At 43.1% G+C, this 22532-nt stretch overlaps 1 protein-coding gene across 1 annotated transcript in view; it reads left to right on the plus strand.

Annotated features, from left to right (window-relative positions):
• Positions 1 to 19673, plus strand: part of ANGPTL4 (angiopoietin like 4) — a 94659-nt gene extending 74986 nt beyond the window's left edge. The window contains exons 6-7 of the mRNA XM_088444089.1: positions 3397 to 3672; positions 17631 to 19673. Of these exons, the coding sequence (XP_088300215.1) occupies positions 3397 to 3672; positions 17631 to 17812 (458 nt within the window). The 3' untranslated portion in view covers positions 17813 to 19673. The remainder of the gene's footprint in view (positions 1 to 3396; positions 3673 to 17630) is intronic.
• The last annotated feature ends 2859 nt before the right edge of the window (positions 19674 to 22532 follow it).

Genomic DNA, 22532 nt, shown 5'->3' on the forward strand with positions numbered 1-22532 from the left:
GACACCTAAATCCCGTTGTCCTGTTGTATCCAAGCGCCTGCAAACCACACCGTCAACTCCCTCCTCGTCAATTTCCTCCTTAGTCAGGATCGGAAGTAGTCCTGCAGACCATGTCACTGGCATGACTGACTCTCCTATCCGGGATTCCTCTGGAGGATCCTGCATTGCTACGCCTACTGCTGCCGCTGCTGCTGTTGCTGCTGCTGGGAGTCGTTCATCATCCCAGAGAGGAAGTAGGAACACCACTACTTTTACTAAACAATTGACCCTCCAACAGTCCTTAGCGAGGAGGATGAAGTACGACAGCAGTCATCCTGAAGCAAAACGTATAACTGAGGCCTTGACTGCTATGTTGGTGTTAGACGTGCGTCCGGTATCCGCCATTAGTGCAGTGGGATTTAGACAATTGATGGAGGTAGTGTGTCCCCGGTTCCAAATCCCGTCTAGATTCCACTTCACTAGGCAGGCGATACCGAGACTGTACAGAAACGTCAGAAAAAGTGTCCTGAAAAATGCCGTTGTACACAATGTCCACTTAACCACGGACATGTGGACAAGTGGAACAGGGCAGACTAAGGACTATATGACTGTGACAGCCCACTGGGTAGATGTATCACCTTACGCAGCAACAGCAGCAGCGTCACCAGTAGCAGCATCTCAGAAACACCAGCTCGTTACAAGGCAGGCTACGCTGTGTATCACCGGTTTCAGTAAGAGGCACACCGCCGACAACCTCTTAGAGAAACTGAGGGAAATCATCGCCCAGTGGCTTACCCCACTTAGACTCTCCTGGGGATTTGTGATATCTGACAACGCCACCAATATTGTGCGGGCATTACATCTGGGCAAATTCCAGCACGTCCCATGTTTTGCTCACACAATAAACTTGGTGGTGCAGAATTTTCTGAAAAGCGACAGGGGCGTGCAGGAGACGCTTTGGGTGGCCCGAAAAATTTCTGGCCACTTTCGCCATTCAGCGACTGCGTGCCGAAGACTGGAGCGCCAGCAAACACTCTTGAACCTGCCCCGCCATCACCTGAAGCAAGAGGTTGTGACGCGGTGGAACTCAACCCTCTATATGCTTCAGAGGATGGAGGAGCAGCAAAAGGCCATACAAGCCTATACATCCACCTATGACATAGGCAAAGGAGGGGGTATGCACCTGACTCAAGCGCAGTGGAGAATGATTTCCGTGTTGTGCAAGGTTCTCCAGCCCTTTGAACTTGCCACACGTGAAGTCAGTTCAGACACAGCCAGCTTGAGTCAGGTCATTCCCCTCATCAGGCTTTTGCAGAAGCAGCTGGAGAAAGTGAAGGAGGAGCTAAGACGGAGCGATTCCGCTCTGCATGTGGGACTTGTGGATGAAGCCCTTCATTCGCTTTGCCAGGATTCCAGGGTGGTCAATCTGTTGAAATCAGACCACTACATTTTGGCCACCGTGCTTGATCCTAGGTTTAAAGCCTATGTTGTGTCTCTCTTTCCGGCCGACACAAGCCTGCAGAGGTGCAAAGACCTGCTGGTGAACACACTGTCAGCTGAAGCGGAACGTGACACGTCAACGGCTCCTTCTTCATTTTCTCCCGCAACTGGGGCTGCCAGGAAAAAACTTAGGTATCCTAAGCAACCCGCTGGCGGTGATGCAGGGCAGGCAGGACCAAGTTTGGACATCTGGTCCGGACTGAAGGACCTGGCAACAATTTCTGACATGTCTACTGTCACTGCATATGATACTGTCACCATTGACAGAATGGTGGAGGATTACATCGGTGACAGCATCCAAGTAGGCATGTCAGACAGTCCATACCTGTACTGGCAGGAAAAAGAGGCAATTTGGAGGCCCCTGTACAAGCTGGCTCTATTTTACCTGAGTTGCCCCCCCTCCAGTGTGTACTCCGAAAGAGTGTTTAGTGCAGCCGGGAACCTTGTCAGCGAAAGGCGTAGGAGGTTGCTTCCACAGAATGTGGAGAAGATGATGTTCATCAAAATGAATTATCAGCTCTTCCAGGGAGACCAGCCTCCAGAAGGTACAGAGGGACCTGTGGTGGTGGATTCAAGTGGGGACGAGTTAATACTTTGTGAGGATGAGGATGTACACACTGAAGAGGGTGAGGAATCGGTGGATGAGGAGGATGAGGATGACATCTTGCCTCCGTAGAGCCAGTTTGTGCAGGGACACATTAATTGCCAGCTTGTTTTGTGGGGGCCCAAACGAACCAATCAGTTCAGCCACAGTTGTGTGGCAGACCCTGGCGCTGAAATGATTGATTTGTTAAAGTGTGCATGTCCTGTTTATACAACATAAGGGTGGGTGGGAGGGCCCAAGGACAATTCCATCTTGCACTTCTTTTTTTTCTTTGCATTATGTACAGTTTGGGGCCTAGTTTTTCTAACTGCCATCCTGTCTGCCACTGCAGTGTCACTCCTAGATGGGTCACGTGTTTGTGCCGCCCACTCGTGTCGCTTAGCATAGTCATCCAGCTACCTCGGTGCAACCTTTTGGACATGAAAACACTATTGTGAGGTGTGAGGTGTTCAGAATAGACTGGAAATGAGTGGAAATTAAGGTTATTGAGGTTAATAATAGCATAGGAGCAGAGAAACCAACAAATTCTGTGATTTTAGCTGTTTTTATGCTTTTTTAAAAAAAAATACAGATCCAAAACACAAAACCCAGAACCCAAAACACGGAAGGGTGGTTTTGGCAAAACCAATCCAGATCCAAAACACGAAGAAAGATCCAGATCCAAAACTAAAACACAAAACACGAAAAGTGGCCGGTGCACACCCCTAATAAAGAGTGAGCATCTATCATTACGTACAGTTCAAAACATGGCAACAAGCAAAAGGCGCTAGATATAGTTCCAAAATGTTGCTCTTTACTTAGAGTCCAAAACCTGTGGACACTTCCCTGGATGTTGAGCATATCAAACCGATCTCCATACGTGACCGATAATGGTGGTAGAATAATGATTTTCATGCAAATATGAAAAAGAAAGAAAAAAATAACAACCTAGTATAAACCTGTATTGAATTTCAATTACCCATGAGTGCGTTGAAAATAGTGATCGGTATCCCAGAAGACTGATATGTTTAAGTAGAAACAATTAAGACAGCGTTGCAATTGTTTATACTTGTACACATTCAATACAATTATACTGTATTGTTGTTTTTGTGTGTTTTATTTTTTTTTATTTTTCATATTTGCATGAACATTGCTATTCTCCTACCATTATCGGTTATTTTTGAGGATTTAGTGGATCTCAATTTAATACAAGTGGCTACTGGGTTGTTTGCACCTTGAGTACAATTCTATAATTTTTCCATTTAACTCCAGACAAGTGTTTGTAGTATGAATGCACCATTTACATATGTTTTTTTTTCTCTGGTATTCATTAGGCGAGTTCTGGCTAGGTCTCTTAAAGATGCATCAGATAATGGAGCATGAACAGTATATCATGCGCATAGAGCTGCAGGACTGGGAGCAGAACATTCAGCACATGGAGGTTCATTTCCATTTGGGAGGTCCTAACACGGCCTATGCCCTACAGGTCCATGGCCCAGTAACTGGACAGCTGAGGAATGCTTTGTCTGAACTCCGGGAACAGCCATTCTCGACCCGTGACCGAGATGAAGATCTAAAGTCTCATGTGAACTGTGCTAAGCTTCTGTCTGGTATGTATGACAGTTTACAAACATACACAAAATAGCATTATTCTAACAATGAAAACATGATTAGTACCGAATCCTCTTTAAGCAAAAAAGTGGGTCTTACTGTAATTTTTAAATAATAAAAATAATGTTTTGTAAGTGTTCTTAAAACCTTAATTTGTGTGTGTTGTACTGTGAATAGTTTAACTTTTTTTTAAAAAACATTGAAATCCCTGTGTCCTTCCCAGTTCACCTTTGAACTCTTCATCTCTCCCCTAAGTATGGAAGCTCTCATGGGCAGGGCTCACTTAGCACTATCACTGACAAAGTGTTCCACTCTCTTGGATCCATTTGGATCTTTATCTCGGCTATTATCAAAGTATTAGTACATGGTTATATAACAATACGTGTCGTTTCTGTTTTTTCCTCTCGTTTATGCTGCCGAGCCCACCTGGTTCAACTAAAGAGCCATTTATATGTGGAAGAAAACTCAGTAATATGGAACATTAATACTACCGTTGGCCAAAATTGGCGCAAAGATATATTACCTCTGTTTCTGTATATCATTTGTTATTGCAAGTTAAGGTGACTTGTGTAGAGGTGTTTTTCATGCTGACAATTTGCTAGCGTCTGGAGGAAATCTATTTTCTATTTATACAAGTTCATTGAGTACCACCCCACTCTTGGCAACTCACCTCTGCATGTGCCTTCAAGCTTGCCCTTGTTAGCATAAGTACTTTGTACTTATGCTGTGATTACCTGTTGTGTTTCATATGTATGCAGACCACTGTCTTTGTGCCATTATTGCAAGCAATAACTTTGTGGCAGAGATGTATGACCCGGCGATATGGGGAAGGAGTGGTGATACCGCTTCTCCCGCATATATTAATGTGGGGCTGGGGGGTAAATTACGTGCGTTATGCGCCCCTGTCATTATCGGCGCTGCTATCTACAAGATAGCGTGCCAATGTGCCACCCAATGTATGAACAGTCAGTGGCACTGCAGATGTCGTTCTCCTATACCCACAGCAGGGACAACACTGGGATCGCAAATGCAGCAGGGGGTGTCATACACCTCCTGCTGAATTTGCATTATTGCAAGGACGCAATTGCAAAGCTGCCCGCATGCAGCTTTGTAATTGCGTTTCTTGCTGTATCAGGGCCTGTGTTTCAACCTACATTTGAAAATGATGATCATTATTACCTGATTGTTATGATACACCTGACTATAATCCTACAAAATCCCTGACTTTGTGCAAGTGTAGGCCGAACTCATGGCGTCGAGGTTGAACCACCAATTGCCAGTTTACTGCTCCCGAACGAGGGACCCGCAGGCAGTCGCAGTGGATGCACTGACAACACCGTGGCTGTTTCACTATGTATACCTGTTCCCTCCTTTTCCACTCCTCCCTCGATTGCTTCAAAGAATCAAGCGAGAACAAGTCAAGGTGGTACTAGTAGCTCCAGATTGGCCCAAACGAGCGTGGTACTCCCACATTCAGAGTCTGTTGATAGACGAGCCTTGGCCGCTTCCTCTACAAGAAGACCTCCTTCTTCAGGGTCCGTTTATTTATCAGCATTTAAAGCGGCTTTGTTTGACGGCGCGGCTTTTGAAAGGGCCATCCTCAGGAAAAAGGGTATCCCGTCCAGTGTGATTCCTACCATGATTCGGGCTCGGAAGGAGGTCACATCTAAACATTACTACATAGTCAGAATTCATCCTCCTTTTGTGCCTCCCAACGGCACCATGGGACTTGGATTTGGTCCTGTCTTTTCTCCAGTCTGACATCTTTGAGCCGTTATAGAGGGTGGAGATAAAGTATTTAACCTTGATGGTTGTTCTTCTTTTGGCGCTCGTCTCAGCAAGGCGCGTGTCTGAGCTGGGTGCTCTATCCTGTCGTCCACCTTATCTAATTTTCCACGAGGATAGGGCGGAGCTGCGTACGCAGATGTCTTTCCTTCCTAAGGTTGTATCTGCTTTTCATATAAACCAACCAATCGTGGTCACAGTGTTTAAGGATGAGTCTCCAGCCTCTAAATCCTTAGAAGTAGTTAGAGCGCTCTGGATTTATGTAGACAGAACTGCTTCTCTCTGAAAATCGGATCCACTTTTTGTTCGGTTTGATCTGGCGTGACCAGGTTGGCCGGCTTCAAAGCAAACCACTTCTAGATGGATTTGTCTGACTATCAGACAGGCCTATATGGCGGCTTCAAGACAGCCACCTGTTTCCATTCAACGCGCTCGGTAGGTCCTTCATGGGCGGCTGCTCGTGGGGTCTCCTTAAACCATCTTTGTCGAGCGGCCACTTGGTCAGGCAGGTATACTTTTATAAAGTTCTATCGTTTTGATACATTTGCGGCCTCTGCTTCAGAGTTTGGCTGTGCAGTTTTGCGGGGTTCTCAGCTCTCTCCCGCCCGGGATGTGAGCTCTAGGACGTCCCCACTGTACTGAGACTCCAGTGTCGCCTAGTGGATGAAGGAGAAAACAGGATTTTGGTACTTACCAATAAATCCCTTTCTCCGATTCCACAGGGGACACTGGACGCCCACCCTGCGCTGTTCCGCCTGCATAAGTTGTTGTTTTCCAGGTTCAGACGGTTGTTTTTATCCAGGGTCTGCTTGGAATGTTGTGTTTCTAGCTGTTCTATCTCCTTTCTCCTTATGTTCCAGCTCTCCTCGGCCACAGTTTAATTAGACTGACCTGTAGGGGGGTATAGAGGGGGAGGAGCTAGCTACCATTCAAATTTTTAAAGGTGCAAGCTCCCGGTTAACCCACTTATATGCCCCACTGTACTGAGACTCCATTGTCCCCTGTGGAATCGGAGAAAGGGTTTTATCGGTAAGTACCAAAATCCTGATCTATATCTATCTATCTATATATATATATATATATATATATATATATACACAGTCAGGTCCATAAATATTGGGACATTGACAGAATTTTCATATTTTGTTCCAGAACTGTAATGGCTTTTTTAGATGTTGTTGGGCAAACTCTAATCTGGTCTTCCTGTTTTTGTGGCTCACCAATGGTTTGCATCTTGTGGTGAACCCTCTATATTCACTCTTGTGAACTCTTCTCTTCATTGTTGACTTTGACACATATACATCTACCTCCTGGAGAGTGTTCTTGAGTTGGCCAACTGTTGTGAAGGGGTTTTCTTCACCAGAGAAATAATTCTTTTGTCATCTACCACAGTTGTTTTCCATGGTCTTCCGGGTCTTTTGGTGTTGCTGAGCTCTCCGGTGCGTTCTTTCTTTTTAAGAATGTTCCAAACAGTTGATTTGGCCACACCTAATGTTTTTGCTATCTCTCTGATGGGTTTGTTTTGATTTTTCAGCCTAATGATGGCTTGCTTCAATGATAGTGACAGCTCTTTGGATCTCATATTGAGAGTCGACAGCAACTGATTCCAAATGCAAATGTCACACCTAGAATCAACTCCAGACCTTTTACCTGCTTAATTGATAATGAAATAACGAGGGAATAGCCCACACCTGTCCATGAAATAGCTTTTGAGTTGATAGTCCCATTACTTTTGGCCCCTTAAAAAGTGGGAGGCACATATTGAAACTGTTGTAATTCCTACACCGTTCACCCGATTTGGATGTAATTACCCTCAAATTAAATCTGAAAGTCTGCAGTTAAAGCACATCTTGTTTGTTTCATTTCAAAACCACTGTGGTGGTGAATAGAGGCCAAAATCTGAAAATTCTGTCAATGTCCCAATAATTATGGACCTGACTGTGTATATATATGTGTATATATATATATATATATATATATATATATATATATGCACATTTATTTATTTTATTATTTTGTGTTCCTGTGGATTGACACATTTAAATATTCCCCTATTGGAGTAGTTTTGGAAAAGAATTGGATCCATGGTTTGGATGTGAATTGGAAACTTTTGACACTAGATGGCGCTACTGTTACACACTTTATAACATACCGTATATACTCGAGTATAAGCCGAGTTTTTCAGCACATTTTTTGTGCTGAAAAAGCACCCCCTCGGCTTATACTCGAGTCATGCCCGCATGGTACGCAGCTGAGTAGCGTACCATGCGGGCCGCGGTGCAGACTGTGTCTCTGTGACGGAGTTCGGTCAGCACTACACACTGCCAAATACACAGCCGCCGGAGCCGGGAGCTGTGTATTTGTTGTAATCAGCAGCCGATGAGAGTCTGTCAGACTCTCATCGGCTGCTGCTGCTTTCACTGCGGGAGCCATCTTCCGGCTCCCGCAGTGGGTAATGGGAGAGACGTCATTACGTCGTCTCTCCCATAATTCAAAGCGGCTGGAGGAGCTGATAACAGCGGCGGGACCAGGAGTGGGGTTTCAGGTTAGTGTTTTTTTTTTATTTTTATTAGGACTACTGGGGGCACTACCAGGGGGGATTACTTCTGGGGGCACTACCAGGGGGGATTACTTCTGGGGGCACTACCAGAGTGGGATTACTTGTGGGGGCACTACCAGGGGGGGGTTACTTGTGGGGGCACTACCAGGGGGGGATTACTACTGGGGGTACTACCAGGGGGGGATCATTCCTCCAGGATTCTGGGCAGCCTATCTCCCTCGGGACCCGCACTAGATAAGTATCTGCTCAGCTGAACTGACAGCTCTGGGACACACTCTTGTGATGCTAGACTCTGGAACAGGGACAGGATGGGCCCTTACTCAGAGGTATATGAAGGCGCGGATAAAAATGATCCGCTGCCACCTTCAGGTGACTAGTCCCAGATTTGAGCCAGTCACCTGGCTTGCATAATGGAGCGGGAGTGAACAGGGTCTCCAGGGGATGTGATGAGCAGAACAATGCTGCTGCAGGGAGGAAGGGAGTGATTGGGGCTGCTGTAAGCAGGGCAGCTACTGGGAGAGGTGACAATGGCACTTCTGGGGGGCTGAGCAGGACACATCATGGGGACGGAGTCTTATTGGGGCACTTGCAAAGAGGATGTCTGACTGACTGGAGCACGGAGGGAGGAGGAGCGGACAGAGGCAGCTGCTGGGGTGGGGGAGCGGATAGTGAACAAGCCTACGAAGTGATAGAAGGAACACCTGGGGGAGGGTTGCTGGAGGGGGTTTGTATGATCAGGGCAGCACCTGGTCTGGAGGGTGGAACATCTATGACACTTATGCTACTTCTACACTGTAAACTACTGTAAATATACAAGGAGTGGAAGAAAACACTGACATTTTCAAAGTTTTTTTCTTTTTTTGCCCTGAAATTTGGCATGGTTCTTTGTATCCATGCCAAGTTTCAGCTCAGCACGTCCGATTACTTTTTTATGTGTAACCCTTAACTACTTGCCTGGCACGGTCGTATCAGATACGACCACACCAGGCTGGGCTTTCCCTGACATGGTCGTATCTGATACGACCAGTCAGAAGTGCCCACTAGGCGGCTGCGGGAAGCTAATCTTCCAGCAGCCGCCTACATCAGAGGGACCTGCTGGTCCCTCTGCAACTGTGGCTGCTGCTCTAGTGTGTCCCAATCACTGCAGGCCACAGTGATCGGGCATCTCGCAGGACCCCCCTCCCGGCGCGTCTGCAGGCTCCAGTATATCCCAATCACTGTGGCCAGCAGTGATGGGGCAGCCTGCGTGACCCTCCATATGTAGTTTTAAGCAGGAGCAGCTACCGCCACACCATCTGCTCCCAGCGCGGCTGCCTGCTACTGTGTACCTTTCCCGATGCGGCAGCTGCTCCATCGTCCCCGGGCCGGCCAGCTCCTCCCAGTGCAGTGGAGGCGGCTTCTGCGACCTCCTTCTCCCAGTGTGGTGGCGTCAGCGGCGGCGTCTGCAGCATCCTGGCCACCTCCTTCTCCTCCCAGCGCAGCGGCTCCTGCATCCCGGGGCAGGCCTCCTCCTCTCCGCGCGATGGCGTCAGCGGCTTCTGTGACCTTCCCCGGGTGGCGGCTTCAGCGTTCTGGCCCCGTCCTTCTCCTACCGTCCTTCTGCTACCGTCCTTCTCCTGCATCCCGGGGCTGGCTTCCTCCTCCCAGCGTGGTGATGGCAGCGGCTTCTGTGACCTCCTCCGGGCAGCGGCAGCTTCAGCGTCCTGGCCACCTCCTTCTACCAGCGCAGCGGCTCCTGCATCCCGGGGCTGGCCTCCTCCTCGCAGTGTAGAAGTGGCCACTTCTGTGTCTCCCCGGCCGGCCATCTCCTCCAATCTCGGCGGCTGCTTCTGTCCCCAGGCCGGGCACGGGCACCTGATACCTCCTCCCTCCCAGTCCTTCTTCCGGCTTGGCTGTCCGTATGTACCACCTCCCTGCTCAAGCTCTGCCTCTGTCACGATCACTGCTGGTCACAGTGATCGGGCAGTAGATTGTTATATTATTGATGCCTGATTTAAACCTCTATGCAATCCTACCTATACCTTCTAAAATCCTGCCTATACCTTCTAAAATTGTCGCAATTTAGCGTATTGAGTCGCACAGTAAATAAATGCCTTCAGCCTTTGAATGTGGTTCCAAAGCACAAAAAGTTATTATTCAGTATAAACAAACAGATGGTTACACGCTGTGATCTAAAGACAATTAGCGCAAATAAATCATACAGACCCAAGGTACAGTTGTTATATACGCACGCGCTCCGGGCCCAGATACCGGCATCAGCATTAGAAACCTCCGTCAACAGCACAGCAAGAAGACTCAAGACTGGGGTCAGAGAACGCACATATATACTCTTTCAGGAATTGGCAATACAATGGACATGAGGTGGTATTGTTTCTTTGGTTCTTCTGTTATGACATAGTTCATTGGTCTGTGTGTACTTGAGAAGTTCAGCCTCCCAGTGGCTCTTTGTGTACTTTTTTCTGCCGCATAACTTAAGCAATGAACACTTCATACATTGTACATTCTATCACCTAATTCCCTATAGTTCATAACTTACAGATGCTTGTAGCGATTTCCCCACCGATAGAACCGGAGATCTGCAAATACACAGCGGATCAAAATGGCACCAAACATGATCTACTTATTATGTACTAAACCATAAAACATGCACTTCACATCATTGCAAATATAAATAACACTTTGGGTAATAACCTTTATTACTGCGGAACCTTTTTATGTAATTTGTGTATGTGTAAGTGTAAGAGAATATTGCATAAAGTTGCTAATATACGTGGTGCGTTTATTTGTAGAGTGCTTATGATAAACAGCGCAACTGTGCGTAATGTGCGGTGTTTATGCATGTAAGTCTATGTGTGTGTGTGTTTTATGCATGTAAGTCTATTTATGATGGATTTAATATGTATATATATATATATATATTTTATCCCTTACTAACATATTTTTAAAACTATAATGCAAAGTGTTACAAGCAGCTAGGTTCACTTTCAAGCAGGGTGGGGACCCCCAGCTGATTGTCGTTGCCACTGCGTCTGGTAAGCGAAACCTCTGACCATTGTTAATTCAGACAAATTTAATTGTGCATATCAATGTCTGGGTTATGTTTCAATTGCCACAGCCATACTTGTCTATATGCAGGGTTTCCCAATTTATATGTAAAACACTCACAGTATCCTGGTGCATTGTTTTTTAATTAGTTTTCTCAGACATGTATACAGAAACTGTTTCTTGTTACTAACTAAACCCTGCATGAATATTGTGTTTGTCAGTGCGAAAGTGTTGTATATTATTCACTATTTAGTGTTGTGCGAATGTGTGGATACGTGTGCACACTGGGTGCGTGCGTGCGCACGCAATGTTAAATCGTGGATTGTACTAACATAAATCGGGCAGAGGACGACCAAATCGTCCGATAACAGTTGAATTGCGGTCGCATGCAATTATTCGACAGTATATGTATATATATATATATATATATATATATATACACAGTGTGTGTGTGTATATATATATATATATATATATATATATATACACACACATATATACACACACTTGTATGGAGATGTATATGAATGTGTATGTATATATGTATGTGTGTGTATATATATATATATATATATATGTATGTATGTGTATGTATATATATACATACATACATACCTGCGCGCACACACACACTTGGAACAGATATATCTATAGATATGATATATATATATCTATATATCGAACATTATATATCTGTGTGTATATATATATATATATATATATATATACACATATATATATATATATATATATATACATATACATACAGATAGATATCGCAGAGCCTGGGGCAACTGACCAGTCTGAATGAAAACAAGTGGTTTGCCATTGCTGGTGGCCATCAATGTTGCACCATCAATGGTGACCCTCAATTGATGTTTAGGAAACATCGGTAGTTGTGGTCTACACAGATCTCGACCAATCGCTAAACAATCAATGGCTTCTAATGCTGGTTGAACCATCGCTGGTACAGCTGTCAACCATCACTACAGTATAACATAAAAATTGCTATTTTTATGGTATAGTGTGTTTTAAAAAATTGATTTTTTTTTTCAAATAAAATAGTGATGGATAAGTTTAAAATTATGTTCTTGACCTAATTCAATCATAAAAGAAACCGACAATTTTGGAGCGTTTTTTGGAAAAAGAATTAGTTAAGTGGTTAAAACACCATGCCCCCCCTCTCAGAAAATTCCAATGGCAAATGCTGTTTATTCAATTCATGCTTAATATAAGCCCAGGACTGTATGTTACTCCATTGTGCACATGGTATGCCCCATAGGCTAGACCACTGCCATTGAGCATATACAGGTCATCAGGTATTCTGTTTTCTCTCTAGGGGACTGCCTCAGTGTTGATACTTCCCCAGCTTTACCCTGTGCTATCAGTTTGACTTAAGGGGGCTAGGGGAATACTTCTATCCACACAGGTTTTCTCTTTCTTCTCTTTCATATACGGGAGTTACACTCTAGACCACTCACCAGCTGTTCACTGTGTCAATTTTACACATACACTTGGAAAGCAGCACCAGTAAGTGTATACCCCTCCCCTACTTATCTCTATATTAGGCACTCACCTGCACTACAAGTATCAGGTTCACCTCAGGTAACATTTCAACAGCAGATATCACTTTCCTTCATTCCCATCCTCAAGTATAGGTAGAGGGTTTGCCCACACATCGTTCGCCAGGTAGTGTACGATGTGTGAGCAAACCTCCTACCTATAGGAGGGCTTAAAAATATATATATATATATATATACATACAGTCAGGTGCATAAATATTGGGACATTGACAGAATTTTCATATTTTGGCCTCTATTCACCACCACAATGGCTTTGAAATTAAACAAGCAAGATGTTCTTTAACTGCAGACTTTCAGATTTAATTTGAAGGTAATTACATCCAAATCAGGTGAATGGTGTAGGAATTACAACGGTTTCTATATGTGCCTCCCACTCTTTAAGGGGCCAAAAGTAATGGGACTATCAACTCAAAAGCTATTTCATGGACAGGTGTGGGCTATTCCCTCATTATTTCATTATCAATTAAGCAGGTAAAAGGTCTGGAGATGATTCTAGGTGTGACATTTGCATTTGGAATCAGTTGCTGTCGACTCTCAATATGAGATCCAAAGAGCTGTCACTATCAGTGAAGCAAGCCATCATTAGGCTGAAAAATCATAACAAACCCATCAGAGAGATAGCAAAAACATTAGGTGTGGCCAAATCAACTGTTTGGAACATTCTTAAAAAGAAAGAACGCACCGGAGAGCTCAGCAACACCAAAAGACCCGGAAGACCACGGAAAACAACTGTGGTGGATGACAGAAGAATTATTTCTCTGGTGAAGAAAAACAACTTGTACCAGAGTGATGGGAAGAGAAGAGTATGGAGAAGGAAAGGAACTGCTCATGATCCAAAACATACCACCTCATTAGAGAAGCATGATGTTGGTAGTGTCATGGCGTGGGCATGTATGGCTGCCAATGGAACTGGTTCCCTTGTATTTATTGATGATGTGACTGCTGACTAAAGCAGCAGAATGAATTCTGAAGTGTTTCGGGCAATATTATATGCTCATATTCAGTCAAATGCTTCAGAAATCATTGGACGGCGCTTCACAGTGCAGATGGAGAATGACCCGAAGCATACTGCAAAAGCAACCAAAGAGTTTTTTAAGGCTAAAAAGTGGAATGTTATGCAATGGCCAAGTCAATCCCCTGACCTGAATCCAAATGAGCATGCATTTCACTTGATGAAGACAAAACTGAAGGGCAAATGCCCCAAGAACAAGCAGGAACTGAAGATATTTGCAGTAGAAGCCTGACAGAGCATCACCAGGGATGAAACCCAGCGTCTGGTGATGTCTATGCGTTCCAGACTTCAGGCTGTAATTGCCTGCAAAGGATTTCTAACAAAGTATTAAAAAGTGAAAGTTAGATTTAGGATTGTTTAGTTTGTCCCATTACTTTTGGCCCCTTAAAAAGTGGGAGGCACATATAGAAACCATTGTAATTCCTACACCGTTCACCTGATTTGGATGTAATTACCCTCAAATTAAATCTGAAAGCCTGCATTCTTGTTTGTTTCATTTCAAAGCCATTGTGGTGGTGAATAGAGGCCAAAATATGAAAATTCTGTCAATGTCCCAATATTTATGCACCTGACTGTATGTGTATATATATATATATATATATATATATACATATATATAAATATATACATATATATATATACACACACACACACACAGGTTGAGTCTCCCATATCCAAAATGCTTGGGACCAGGGGTATTTTGGATAACGGGATATTCCATTGCATACCATAATGAAATATCTTGGGAATAGGACCCCAATAAACACACAGAATGCATTTATGTGTTGTATACACCTTATACACACAGCCTGCAGGTAATTTTATACAATATATGCAATAATTTTTTGGCTCAAACAATGTTTTTGTACAGAAATTAAATACATTTATGTTTCATATACACCTTATACACACAGCCTGAAGGTAATTTTATACAATATTTGTAATAATTTGTGCCTTAGACAAAGTTTATGTACATTGAACCATCAAATATCAAAGGTTTCATTATCTGAGTCATGCCAAAAAAATTCCATATTTCGGAGTATTAGGATATGGGAGACTCAACCTGTATATATGTGTGTGTATGTATGTGAGTGTGTGTGTATATATATATATATATATATATATATATATATATACAGTCAGGTCCATAAATATTGGGACATTGACAGAATTTTCAGATTTTGGTCTCTATTCACCACCACAATGGTTTTGAAATGAAACAAACAAGATGTGCTTTAACTGCAGACTTTCAGATTTAATTTGAGGGTAATTACATCCAAATCGGGTGAACGGTGTAGGAATTACAACAGTTTCAATATGTGCCTACCACTTTTTAAGGGACCAAAAGTAATGGGACTATCAACTCAAAAGCTATTTCATGGACAGGTGTGAGCTATTCCCTCGTTATTTCATTATCAATTAAGCAGGTAAAAGGTCTGAAGTTGATTCTAGGTGTGACATTTGCACTTGGAATCAGTTGCTATCAACTCTCAGTATGAGATCCAAAGAGCTGTCACTATCAGTGAAGCAAGCCATCATTAGGCTGAAAAATCAAAACAAACCCATCAGAGAGATAGTAAAAACATTAGGTGTGGCCAAATCAACTGTTTGGAAAATTCTTAAATAGAAAGAACGCACCGGAGAGCTCAGCAACAACAAAAGACCCCAAAGACCACGGAAAACAACTGTGGTGGATGGCAAAAGAATTATTTCCCTGGTGAAGAAAAACCCCTTCCCAACAGTTGGCCAAATCAAGAACACTCTACAGGAGGTAGATGTATATGTGTCAAAGTCAACAATCAAGAGAAGACTTCACAAGAGTGAATATAGTGGGTTCACCACAAGATGCAAACCATTGGTGAGCCAAAAAAACAGGAAGACCAGATTAGAGTTTGCCAAACAACATCTAAAAAAGCCATTACAGTTCTGGAATAACATCCTATGGACGGATGAGACAAAGATCAACTTGTACCAGAGTGATGGGAAGAGAAGAGAAGGAAAGGAACTGTTCATGATCCAAAACATACCACCTCATCAGTGAAGCATGGTGGTGGTAGTGTCATGGTGTGGGCATGTATGGCTGCCAATGGAACTGGTTCCCTTCTATTTATTGATGATGTGACTGCTGGCAAAAGCAGCAGAATGAATTCTGAAGTATTTCGGGCAATATTATATGCTCATATTCAGTCAAATACTTCAGAACTCATTGGACGGCGCTTCACAGTGCAGATGGACAATGACCCGAAGCATACTGCATAAAAAAACCAAAGAGTTTTTTAAGGCTAAAAAGTGGAATGTTATGCAATGGCCAAGTCAATCCCCTGACCTGAATCCGATTGAGCATGCATTTCACTTGATGAAGACAAAACTGAAGGGAAAATGCCCCAAGAACAAGCAGGAACTGAAGACATTTGCAGTAGAGGCCTGGCAGAGCATCACCAGGGATGAAACCCAGCGTCTGGTGATGTCTATGCGTTCCAGACTTCAGGCTGTAATTGCCTGCAAAAGATTTGCAACAAAGTATTAAAAAGTGAAAGTTAGATTTAGGATTGTTTAGTTTGTCCCATTACTTTTGGGCCCTTAAAAAGTGGGAGGTACACATAGAAACTGTTGTAATTCCTACACCGTTCACCTGATTTGGATGTAATTACCCTCAAATTAAATCTGAAAGTCTGCAGTTAAAGCACATCTTGTTTGTTTCATTTCAAAGCCATTGTGGTGGTGAATAGAGGCCAAAATATGAAAATTCTGTCAATGTCCCAATATTTATGGACCTGACTGTATATATATATATTCCTATATTGCATTTATATTTGCCCATATTGACTTTGTCTGTTTGGTTATTGAATCTGAGCTACCATATTTGTGGCACTTTTGTTTAGTGGCAGACCATTTTCATCCATATGTACACTTACAGTTTGCTTAAAGTTTCATACGTATATGCATCACATATCTATACAATATTTTCAGTGATGCCATGTATAGATTATGGAGACTTATCAACTGCATACCTCTGAGAGTATATTTGCCTATATAGACATTGTCTGTTTTAAAAATTAATTTAGAGTTACACCTTGCCCCATACCATATTTAAGGCACTGAGCTGTATGGTGACTCTTTTTTTTCTGTTCTTCTTCAAGCAATTATCATCCTTATGCATACTTTTGAAGGTACATTACCTGTATAGATATTTTATTAGATGTTTTGACGGTTTGGGTGCGGAATGCCGGCGCTCAAGATCCTGGAAGTCAGAATGCCGATGCCGGCATCCCCGACAGGGTTAGGATAGGTCTCGTCAGGGCCGGCCTAGCTTAAAATGGTGCGGCCTCCTGGCCGCTCGCATTACTGTGGGTGACCACCCACAGCTTATGCAAGCGGCCAAAAAGATGGGCTTGCGACGAGACCCTTGTGGTAGGGTCTCGTCTGCCGCAAGCCCGGAGTGCTTTTGGCTCTATCAGAGCCAAAAACACTCCCACTGACATCACTAGTAGGGTGAGTGCCCCAACAAGAGAGTACTTCTCTGTTTTTCCCAGTATTTTTGTAATGTGTGCAAATAGTGTAATGTGACTTTTACATTTACTATGGAGACTATCAAGCCACATCTGTATACTGTAGTGGGGTGTAAGTATACCTACTTGTTACTCTTGTCATACACCTGGTTCAAATGCTAGTGATGTACTGCTGGTAAAATCTGGAGATGCCTTCAACTGAATATACTGTATCTCATTTGCTCTCTTATATGAGCATCTTTTCCTGTGTATTTACACTGACTGAGGGTGGCATTTTACATTTTCACCTGCAACCCACCGGAAAGGCGCTGCTTCGTAATAAAGCTCCACGTGTCAACACTCTCTAAGAAAAGGGGAAAGCAGCACACATGTTTTCACACTCTCAGTAAATTGCTTAGTGAAAGTATCAGTTATTGATATTTTATTTTGTGCACAGCTAAATTGTCTTTTTTTTTTCTTCTAGGAGGCTGGTGGTTTAGCACATGTGGCCAATCTAACCTAAATGGTAAATATTTCAGCTCCATCCCTTACCATCGACATGAGAAAAAGCAGGGAATCTTTTGGAAGACTTGGAGGGGCAGATATTACCCATTGAAATCCAGCACCATAAAAATTCGCCCTTGGAAATTGGAGACAACCATGTAAACATGTGGAAAAAAGGATACATTTTATATCCAGTTATATAGATATAGGTACGAACTACGTATAGGTATAGATATGGCACATGTCAGTGGTGGCCAGACTTTTGGACTCTGTGATTAACTTTTAAAGCTAAAAATCATTCTCTGATCTACCAAGTAACTACATTTGCTCGCGCCTAAGGCGTGCTCCCAAAAATGGGGGCATGGCGTACTAAAAAAGGGAGCATGACCTCGCAACAATGGGTGTGGGGACTGTCTTGCCGAAATCACACATTGGCTCCTACAGTAAAACAATAAAAATACACACCCATTGGCATCCACAGCAGAGAACCCAAACACAATATCCCTCCACAGGAAGAAGCAAAACATAGTACATAAAAAAACATACATTAAATTGCCCCAGCCCCCCACAGAAGACTTACCTGTCTAAGAGAGATGAACTCCCAATGCCTCCCTGCCCTCAGCCGTGGGCGACACAAGTAGTCCAGCAGCAGCCACTGTACGGGCCCGACAGTCTTGATCGGCCATGAGTGCAGCACTGCACCCCCTTTGGGGTTTGGCACCTTCGTGCCGCCCCGGCACTGGCGCAATGGATGCTGTTACATGTTACAGCCTTAGCCAGTAAGAATCATCCTGATTCTTGGCTATTGCTGTCACAGTGACAGCCAACAGAGACAGCCCCGGCCTTAGTTCGGTGCTGCTGAGCTAGCCAATAAGAATCACGAATTGGCTGCTGATCGACACCTGACCGGAAGTAAACATGGTAGCCGCAGCTTCAGCACCCCACCTGTGATTTTGGTACAGCAGCCAATAAGAATCACACTGATTCTTATTGGACCCTGCTAACTGCTGCTGGACGGGTAATTCGATCGACTGATCGAGTGTCTGATAGTCCATCGTGATCAACGCTTTGGCCACCTCTGGCATAAGTGGTTATGTGTAATAACCGCACTTATATGTACAATCACATTTGCATCAAAGGTTCCACAGCCAAACTGTAGTTCTATATATGCAAATTAGAATGTACATTACCAAAACAAGCTTTTTGGTTTAATTTGCTTCTCACTTTAAATTTAGTGCTGAGTCGATTCCGAAAAGTCTTGTAATTGTACTTTTTTCATATAAAATTATTCCACCTGTTTGTTTTTCCCCAACTGCATGTAATCTATTTGTTTGGCAATGTTTTGAAAACTGTTTGCCATACTACTTTATTTTACATATATTATGGTGTATTTTTAGAAATGTGTATTTGGCTTTAAGAAACTTTACAAAGCTTGTACCTGTACATAATTTTTGCTAAAATATTGTTGCAAAAGAAACACCTAAATGTTAAGGTGCGGATCGGTATGTGCCCACACACATACCGATCTGTCCACGATCGGCCGATGTGTACGATTTCCCTTGAAACTCTCCCTGGCAGCTCAGCACACGATTTGGTGTCCAACCTTTAAACTATCTCTCCTGCAGTCAGACTTTCACAGTGCATCGTCTCCTAGATTGTCAGATCTGCCCTACTGCACGGCAGATCTGAAGATGCGATGTGCGACCAGCGGGGACACGCATCGTGATCGTGAGTGGGGACTCACGATTTCCTCACGATTTATCCATATTTTACACGATCTGTCGTTTTAATGCGTCAGAATCGGCTAAATCGTGTAAAATATCGCTATATGTGTGGGCACCTTTAGGTGCAGTTTGAGATTTAAGTCATATTGACTGATGTAAGATAGTGATTGAAGTGTTAATGTAAATACTCCTTTTTTTTTTTTTTTATAAAATAAGGAATCTGCTTTCCAATTGCATATTTAATGTGTGTATGCTGTTGTGCGTTTTATTGTCTTTTTTTGAATAAAAAAAAAAATGTGGTTGCTTCTATTAATCAATGGTGTATGCATGAATTAGATAGCTAATGACAGTGACAATGTAATGGTGAGATAATGTAACAGTGCCCTCAAAAAGGGGACAAGAATGATCTAATGCAATTGTTCACAACCGTTCCTAAACTACTCATTTGTGATTCACAGCGCAGACATTCGTGGCACAGTTTTCAATCCATAAAGTCCAATCCAGTGATCTAACACACTAATTTAATAGAAATATCTCATATATGGAATGAGTCAGAATGCACGCCGGCCAATAATATTGTTTTCTGTTTCTTTGTTTTGCTCTTTTGAATAGTACTGTATTTATTTATTCTGCACTGTAAAGTGCCTCCACAGACACTGTAAAATCTTGCTCTTGGCTGCAAGTAAAGGCAGAAGTATAGTTATAGAATAATTATTCATAATTTATTTTTTAATTGAGTATTTTTATTATTAAAGTTTTTTCTTATTTTTAACACAAAAAGACAAAACCATAAAGAGTGGCCGAACTTTCATAGTACATAGTCAAGGCATATGAAAACAAAAGCAGTTCATAGAAATGAATGGCAAAACAAGCAGGACAGAACAATTCAACAGTACCAATAAAAGGGGAACTGCTTCATCAAACGGAACCATAAAATCAGTTCTTTAGGCTCGAGATGCATCAGATATCTAATGTTGGCTTGAGCACCGACAGGTGATACCGGTAGTAGAAGAAAGGGAGGTGGAAAACTCCCTCTCCAGTGTATAATGGGAATTTATTAAAATCATAAACAATGTGCTTTTGCTCCAACGTAGAGTTGACTAAGCCAATCCACTCCGAAGTAGATGGAGTTCGAGCAGCCTTTGAATGCCATGCAAGACAGACTTTGCTAACTCACAAATGTTGTTAAGCTGGAGGCCAGTATTAAGGGAGTTTTTAATACAAAATCCAAAGATGCATATCCCCAGGTGCTATAATTATATAACTAGATAAGCATACACCTCAGTGTATGCTTATCTTAATTATATAATTAGTGACAAGCAGCCACATTTTTGGGAAAGCCCGCAGCAACTGATGGAAGTCCACTCCAGTTACACCACACTTAGATCAACTGGTTGCAGTGCCATTTCCAAATTTAGCAAGTTTAACTGGCATCCAATAAACTCTATTGAGAATATATGTCAGTATCTGCTGGAATCTCAGTAAAGGTAGTACGGTAATGTCAAGACGAGACTCCAACACACCAAGCGCTGCCACACACCTTTCTCTAAGGCCACGCAAGCATACCCGATGCATTCATGAAACAGGAAGGAATAAATAACAACCAATATCATTTTACATGTACCACAAGATTGTAACAAATGTCAGTGGGGGAATTGACATGAGCAGTGGTACCCCAGAAAAGCGAGTGGACAGAACATGCCAGAGATGGAGATAATGATAAAATAGAGGCATCCTAAGAGATACCATAGTGCCACCAACTTTGCCCACCCTCCAAACATACAGGTCCCCCAAAATCCAGAGCCTGGGTCAACTACAATGCCTGCAGCCTGAGCTTGTGAGGCAAACAACACCTTTCTAGCCTGCATCGGCAAAGAAGGAGAGCGGTGAATTGGGCCAGAAGCTATCAGAAATTCCAAGGATGGCCAGTAGGTTATTCCATTCTGATAATAGAGCCTCACATTTGCCAATGCCATGCGCAATGTTTTAAAAATAAAGCAAGCTCATCTATAACACCACTAATGGAGAGATGTACCTATTTGTTTTATGGAAAAAGTGTAAGGGTGCAAAAGGCAGGGACTGTTGAATAAAAAGAGTTAGCAAGATTACCATGTTTACAAAGTTCACTCTACTCATGACTACTCTGACCATGGCAACCTCTTCCACACCCGAGACTAGTGGTATATTTACTAAAGCGAGTTTTTAGAAGTTGAGATGTTGTTCATAGCAACCAATCAGATTCAACTTAACATTTAGCTAGCACCTTCTAGAAGATAATAGCTAAAATCTGATTGATTGCTATGGGCAACATCTCCACTTCTAAAAACTCTCACTTTAGTAAATATACCCCTAGGCCTTAAGAAAATCAACCTAAGGTTCTATATTTAGTGTGACATATTGTGCTGCATTATTAGTTTTAATACTTAGTTATACACATTTCTGAGTGGTCCAGTGTAGAGGAATTGCCATTGACAACATAATCATTCCTAAGAGGGAATATGTTGGATTTGTCCCAGTTGAGTTTTCAACACCAGCAAAGGATCCAAATTCATCGACCACATTCAGCAGGAGAGGCATGGATGACTCTGGTTTTGCCACCACCAATAACATCACACAAAAATGTGATTTCCTCCTATTAGAAATCATGTCGCCCAAGGGAAGAGACAGCACAAACTGTTCTATTGCCATTGGAAATGGTAGGTGAAAGCGGGCAATCCTGCCTACTGCCTCTACCCAGAGAAAAGGAACTGATACCCATTGCATAAATGTAGGCCCCACTTTAATACAATGTTAAAAAGATGGGTACAGGCGCTATCCACAAATGTTACTTAGGGCCTGATTCAGAGATGGACGCTAATGCAATTTTCACGCAGATCGAGCGATTGCTCACCATTGTGTATGCATCACAGTGGGTGAAGGCAGCATTGCACTGCGATCACGCAGGCCACGGAGACCCATTGAAGAGTGATTGATAGGAAGTGAGCTTTTTGGGGTGTTGACGGGGGGTTAGCGTAACGCAGGCATACCTGGCCATTTGAACACCGTTACATGGGTGTGCATAAATTAGCCACTGCTTTTGCATATGCAGCTATGCGTGTCAGAAGAGCACCCAAGGCTGCAGCAGGTCAAACCTGGTGCAAGGGTAAGTTGGCCGCCAA

The sequence above is a fragment of the Taudactylus pleione genome, unplaced genomic scaffold, assembly GCF_031769625.1.
Source record: "Taudactylus pleione unplaced genomic scaffold, aTauple2 ptg000347l, whole genome shotgun sequence".
Lineage (NCBI taxonomy): Eukaryota > Metazoa > Chordata > Amphibia > Anura > Myobatrachidae > Taudactylus > Taudactylus pleione.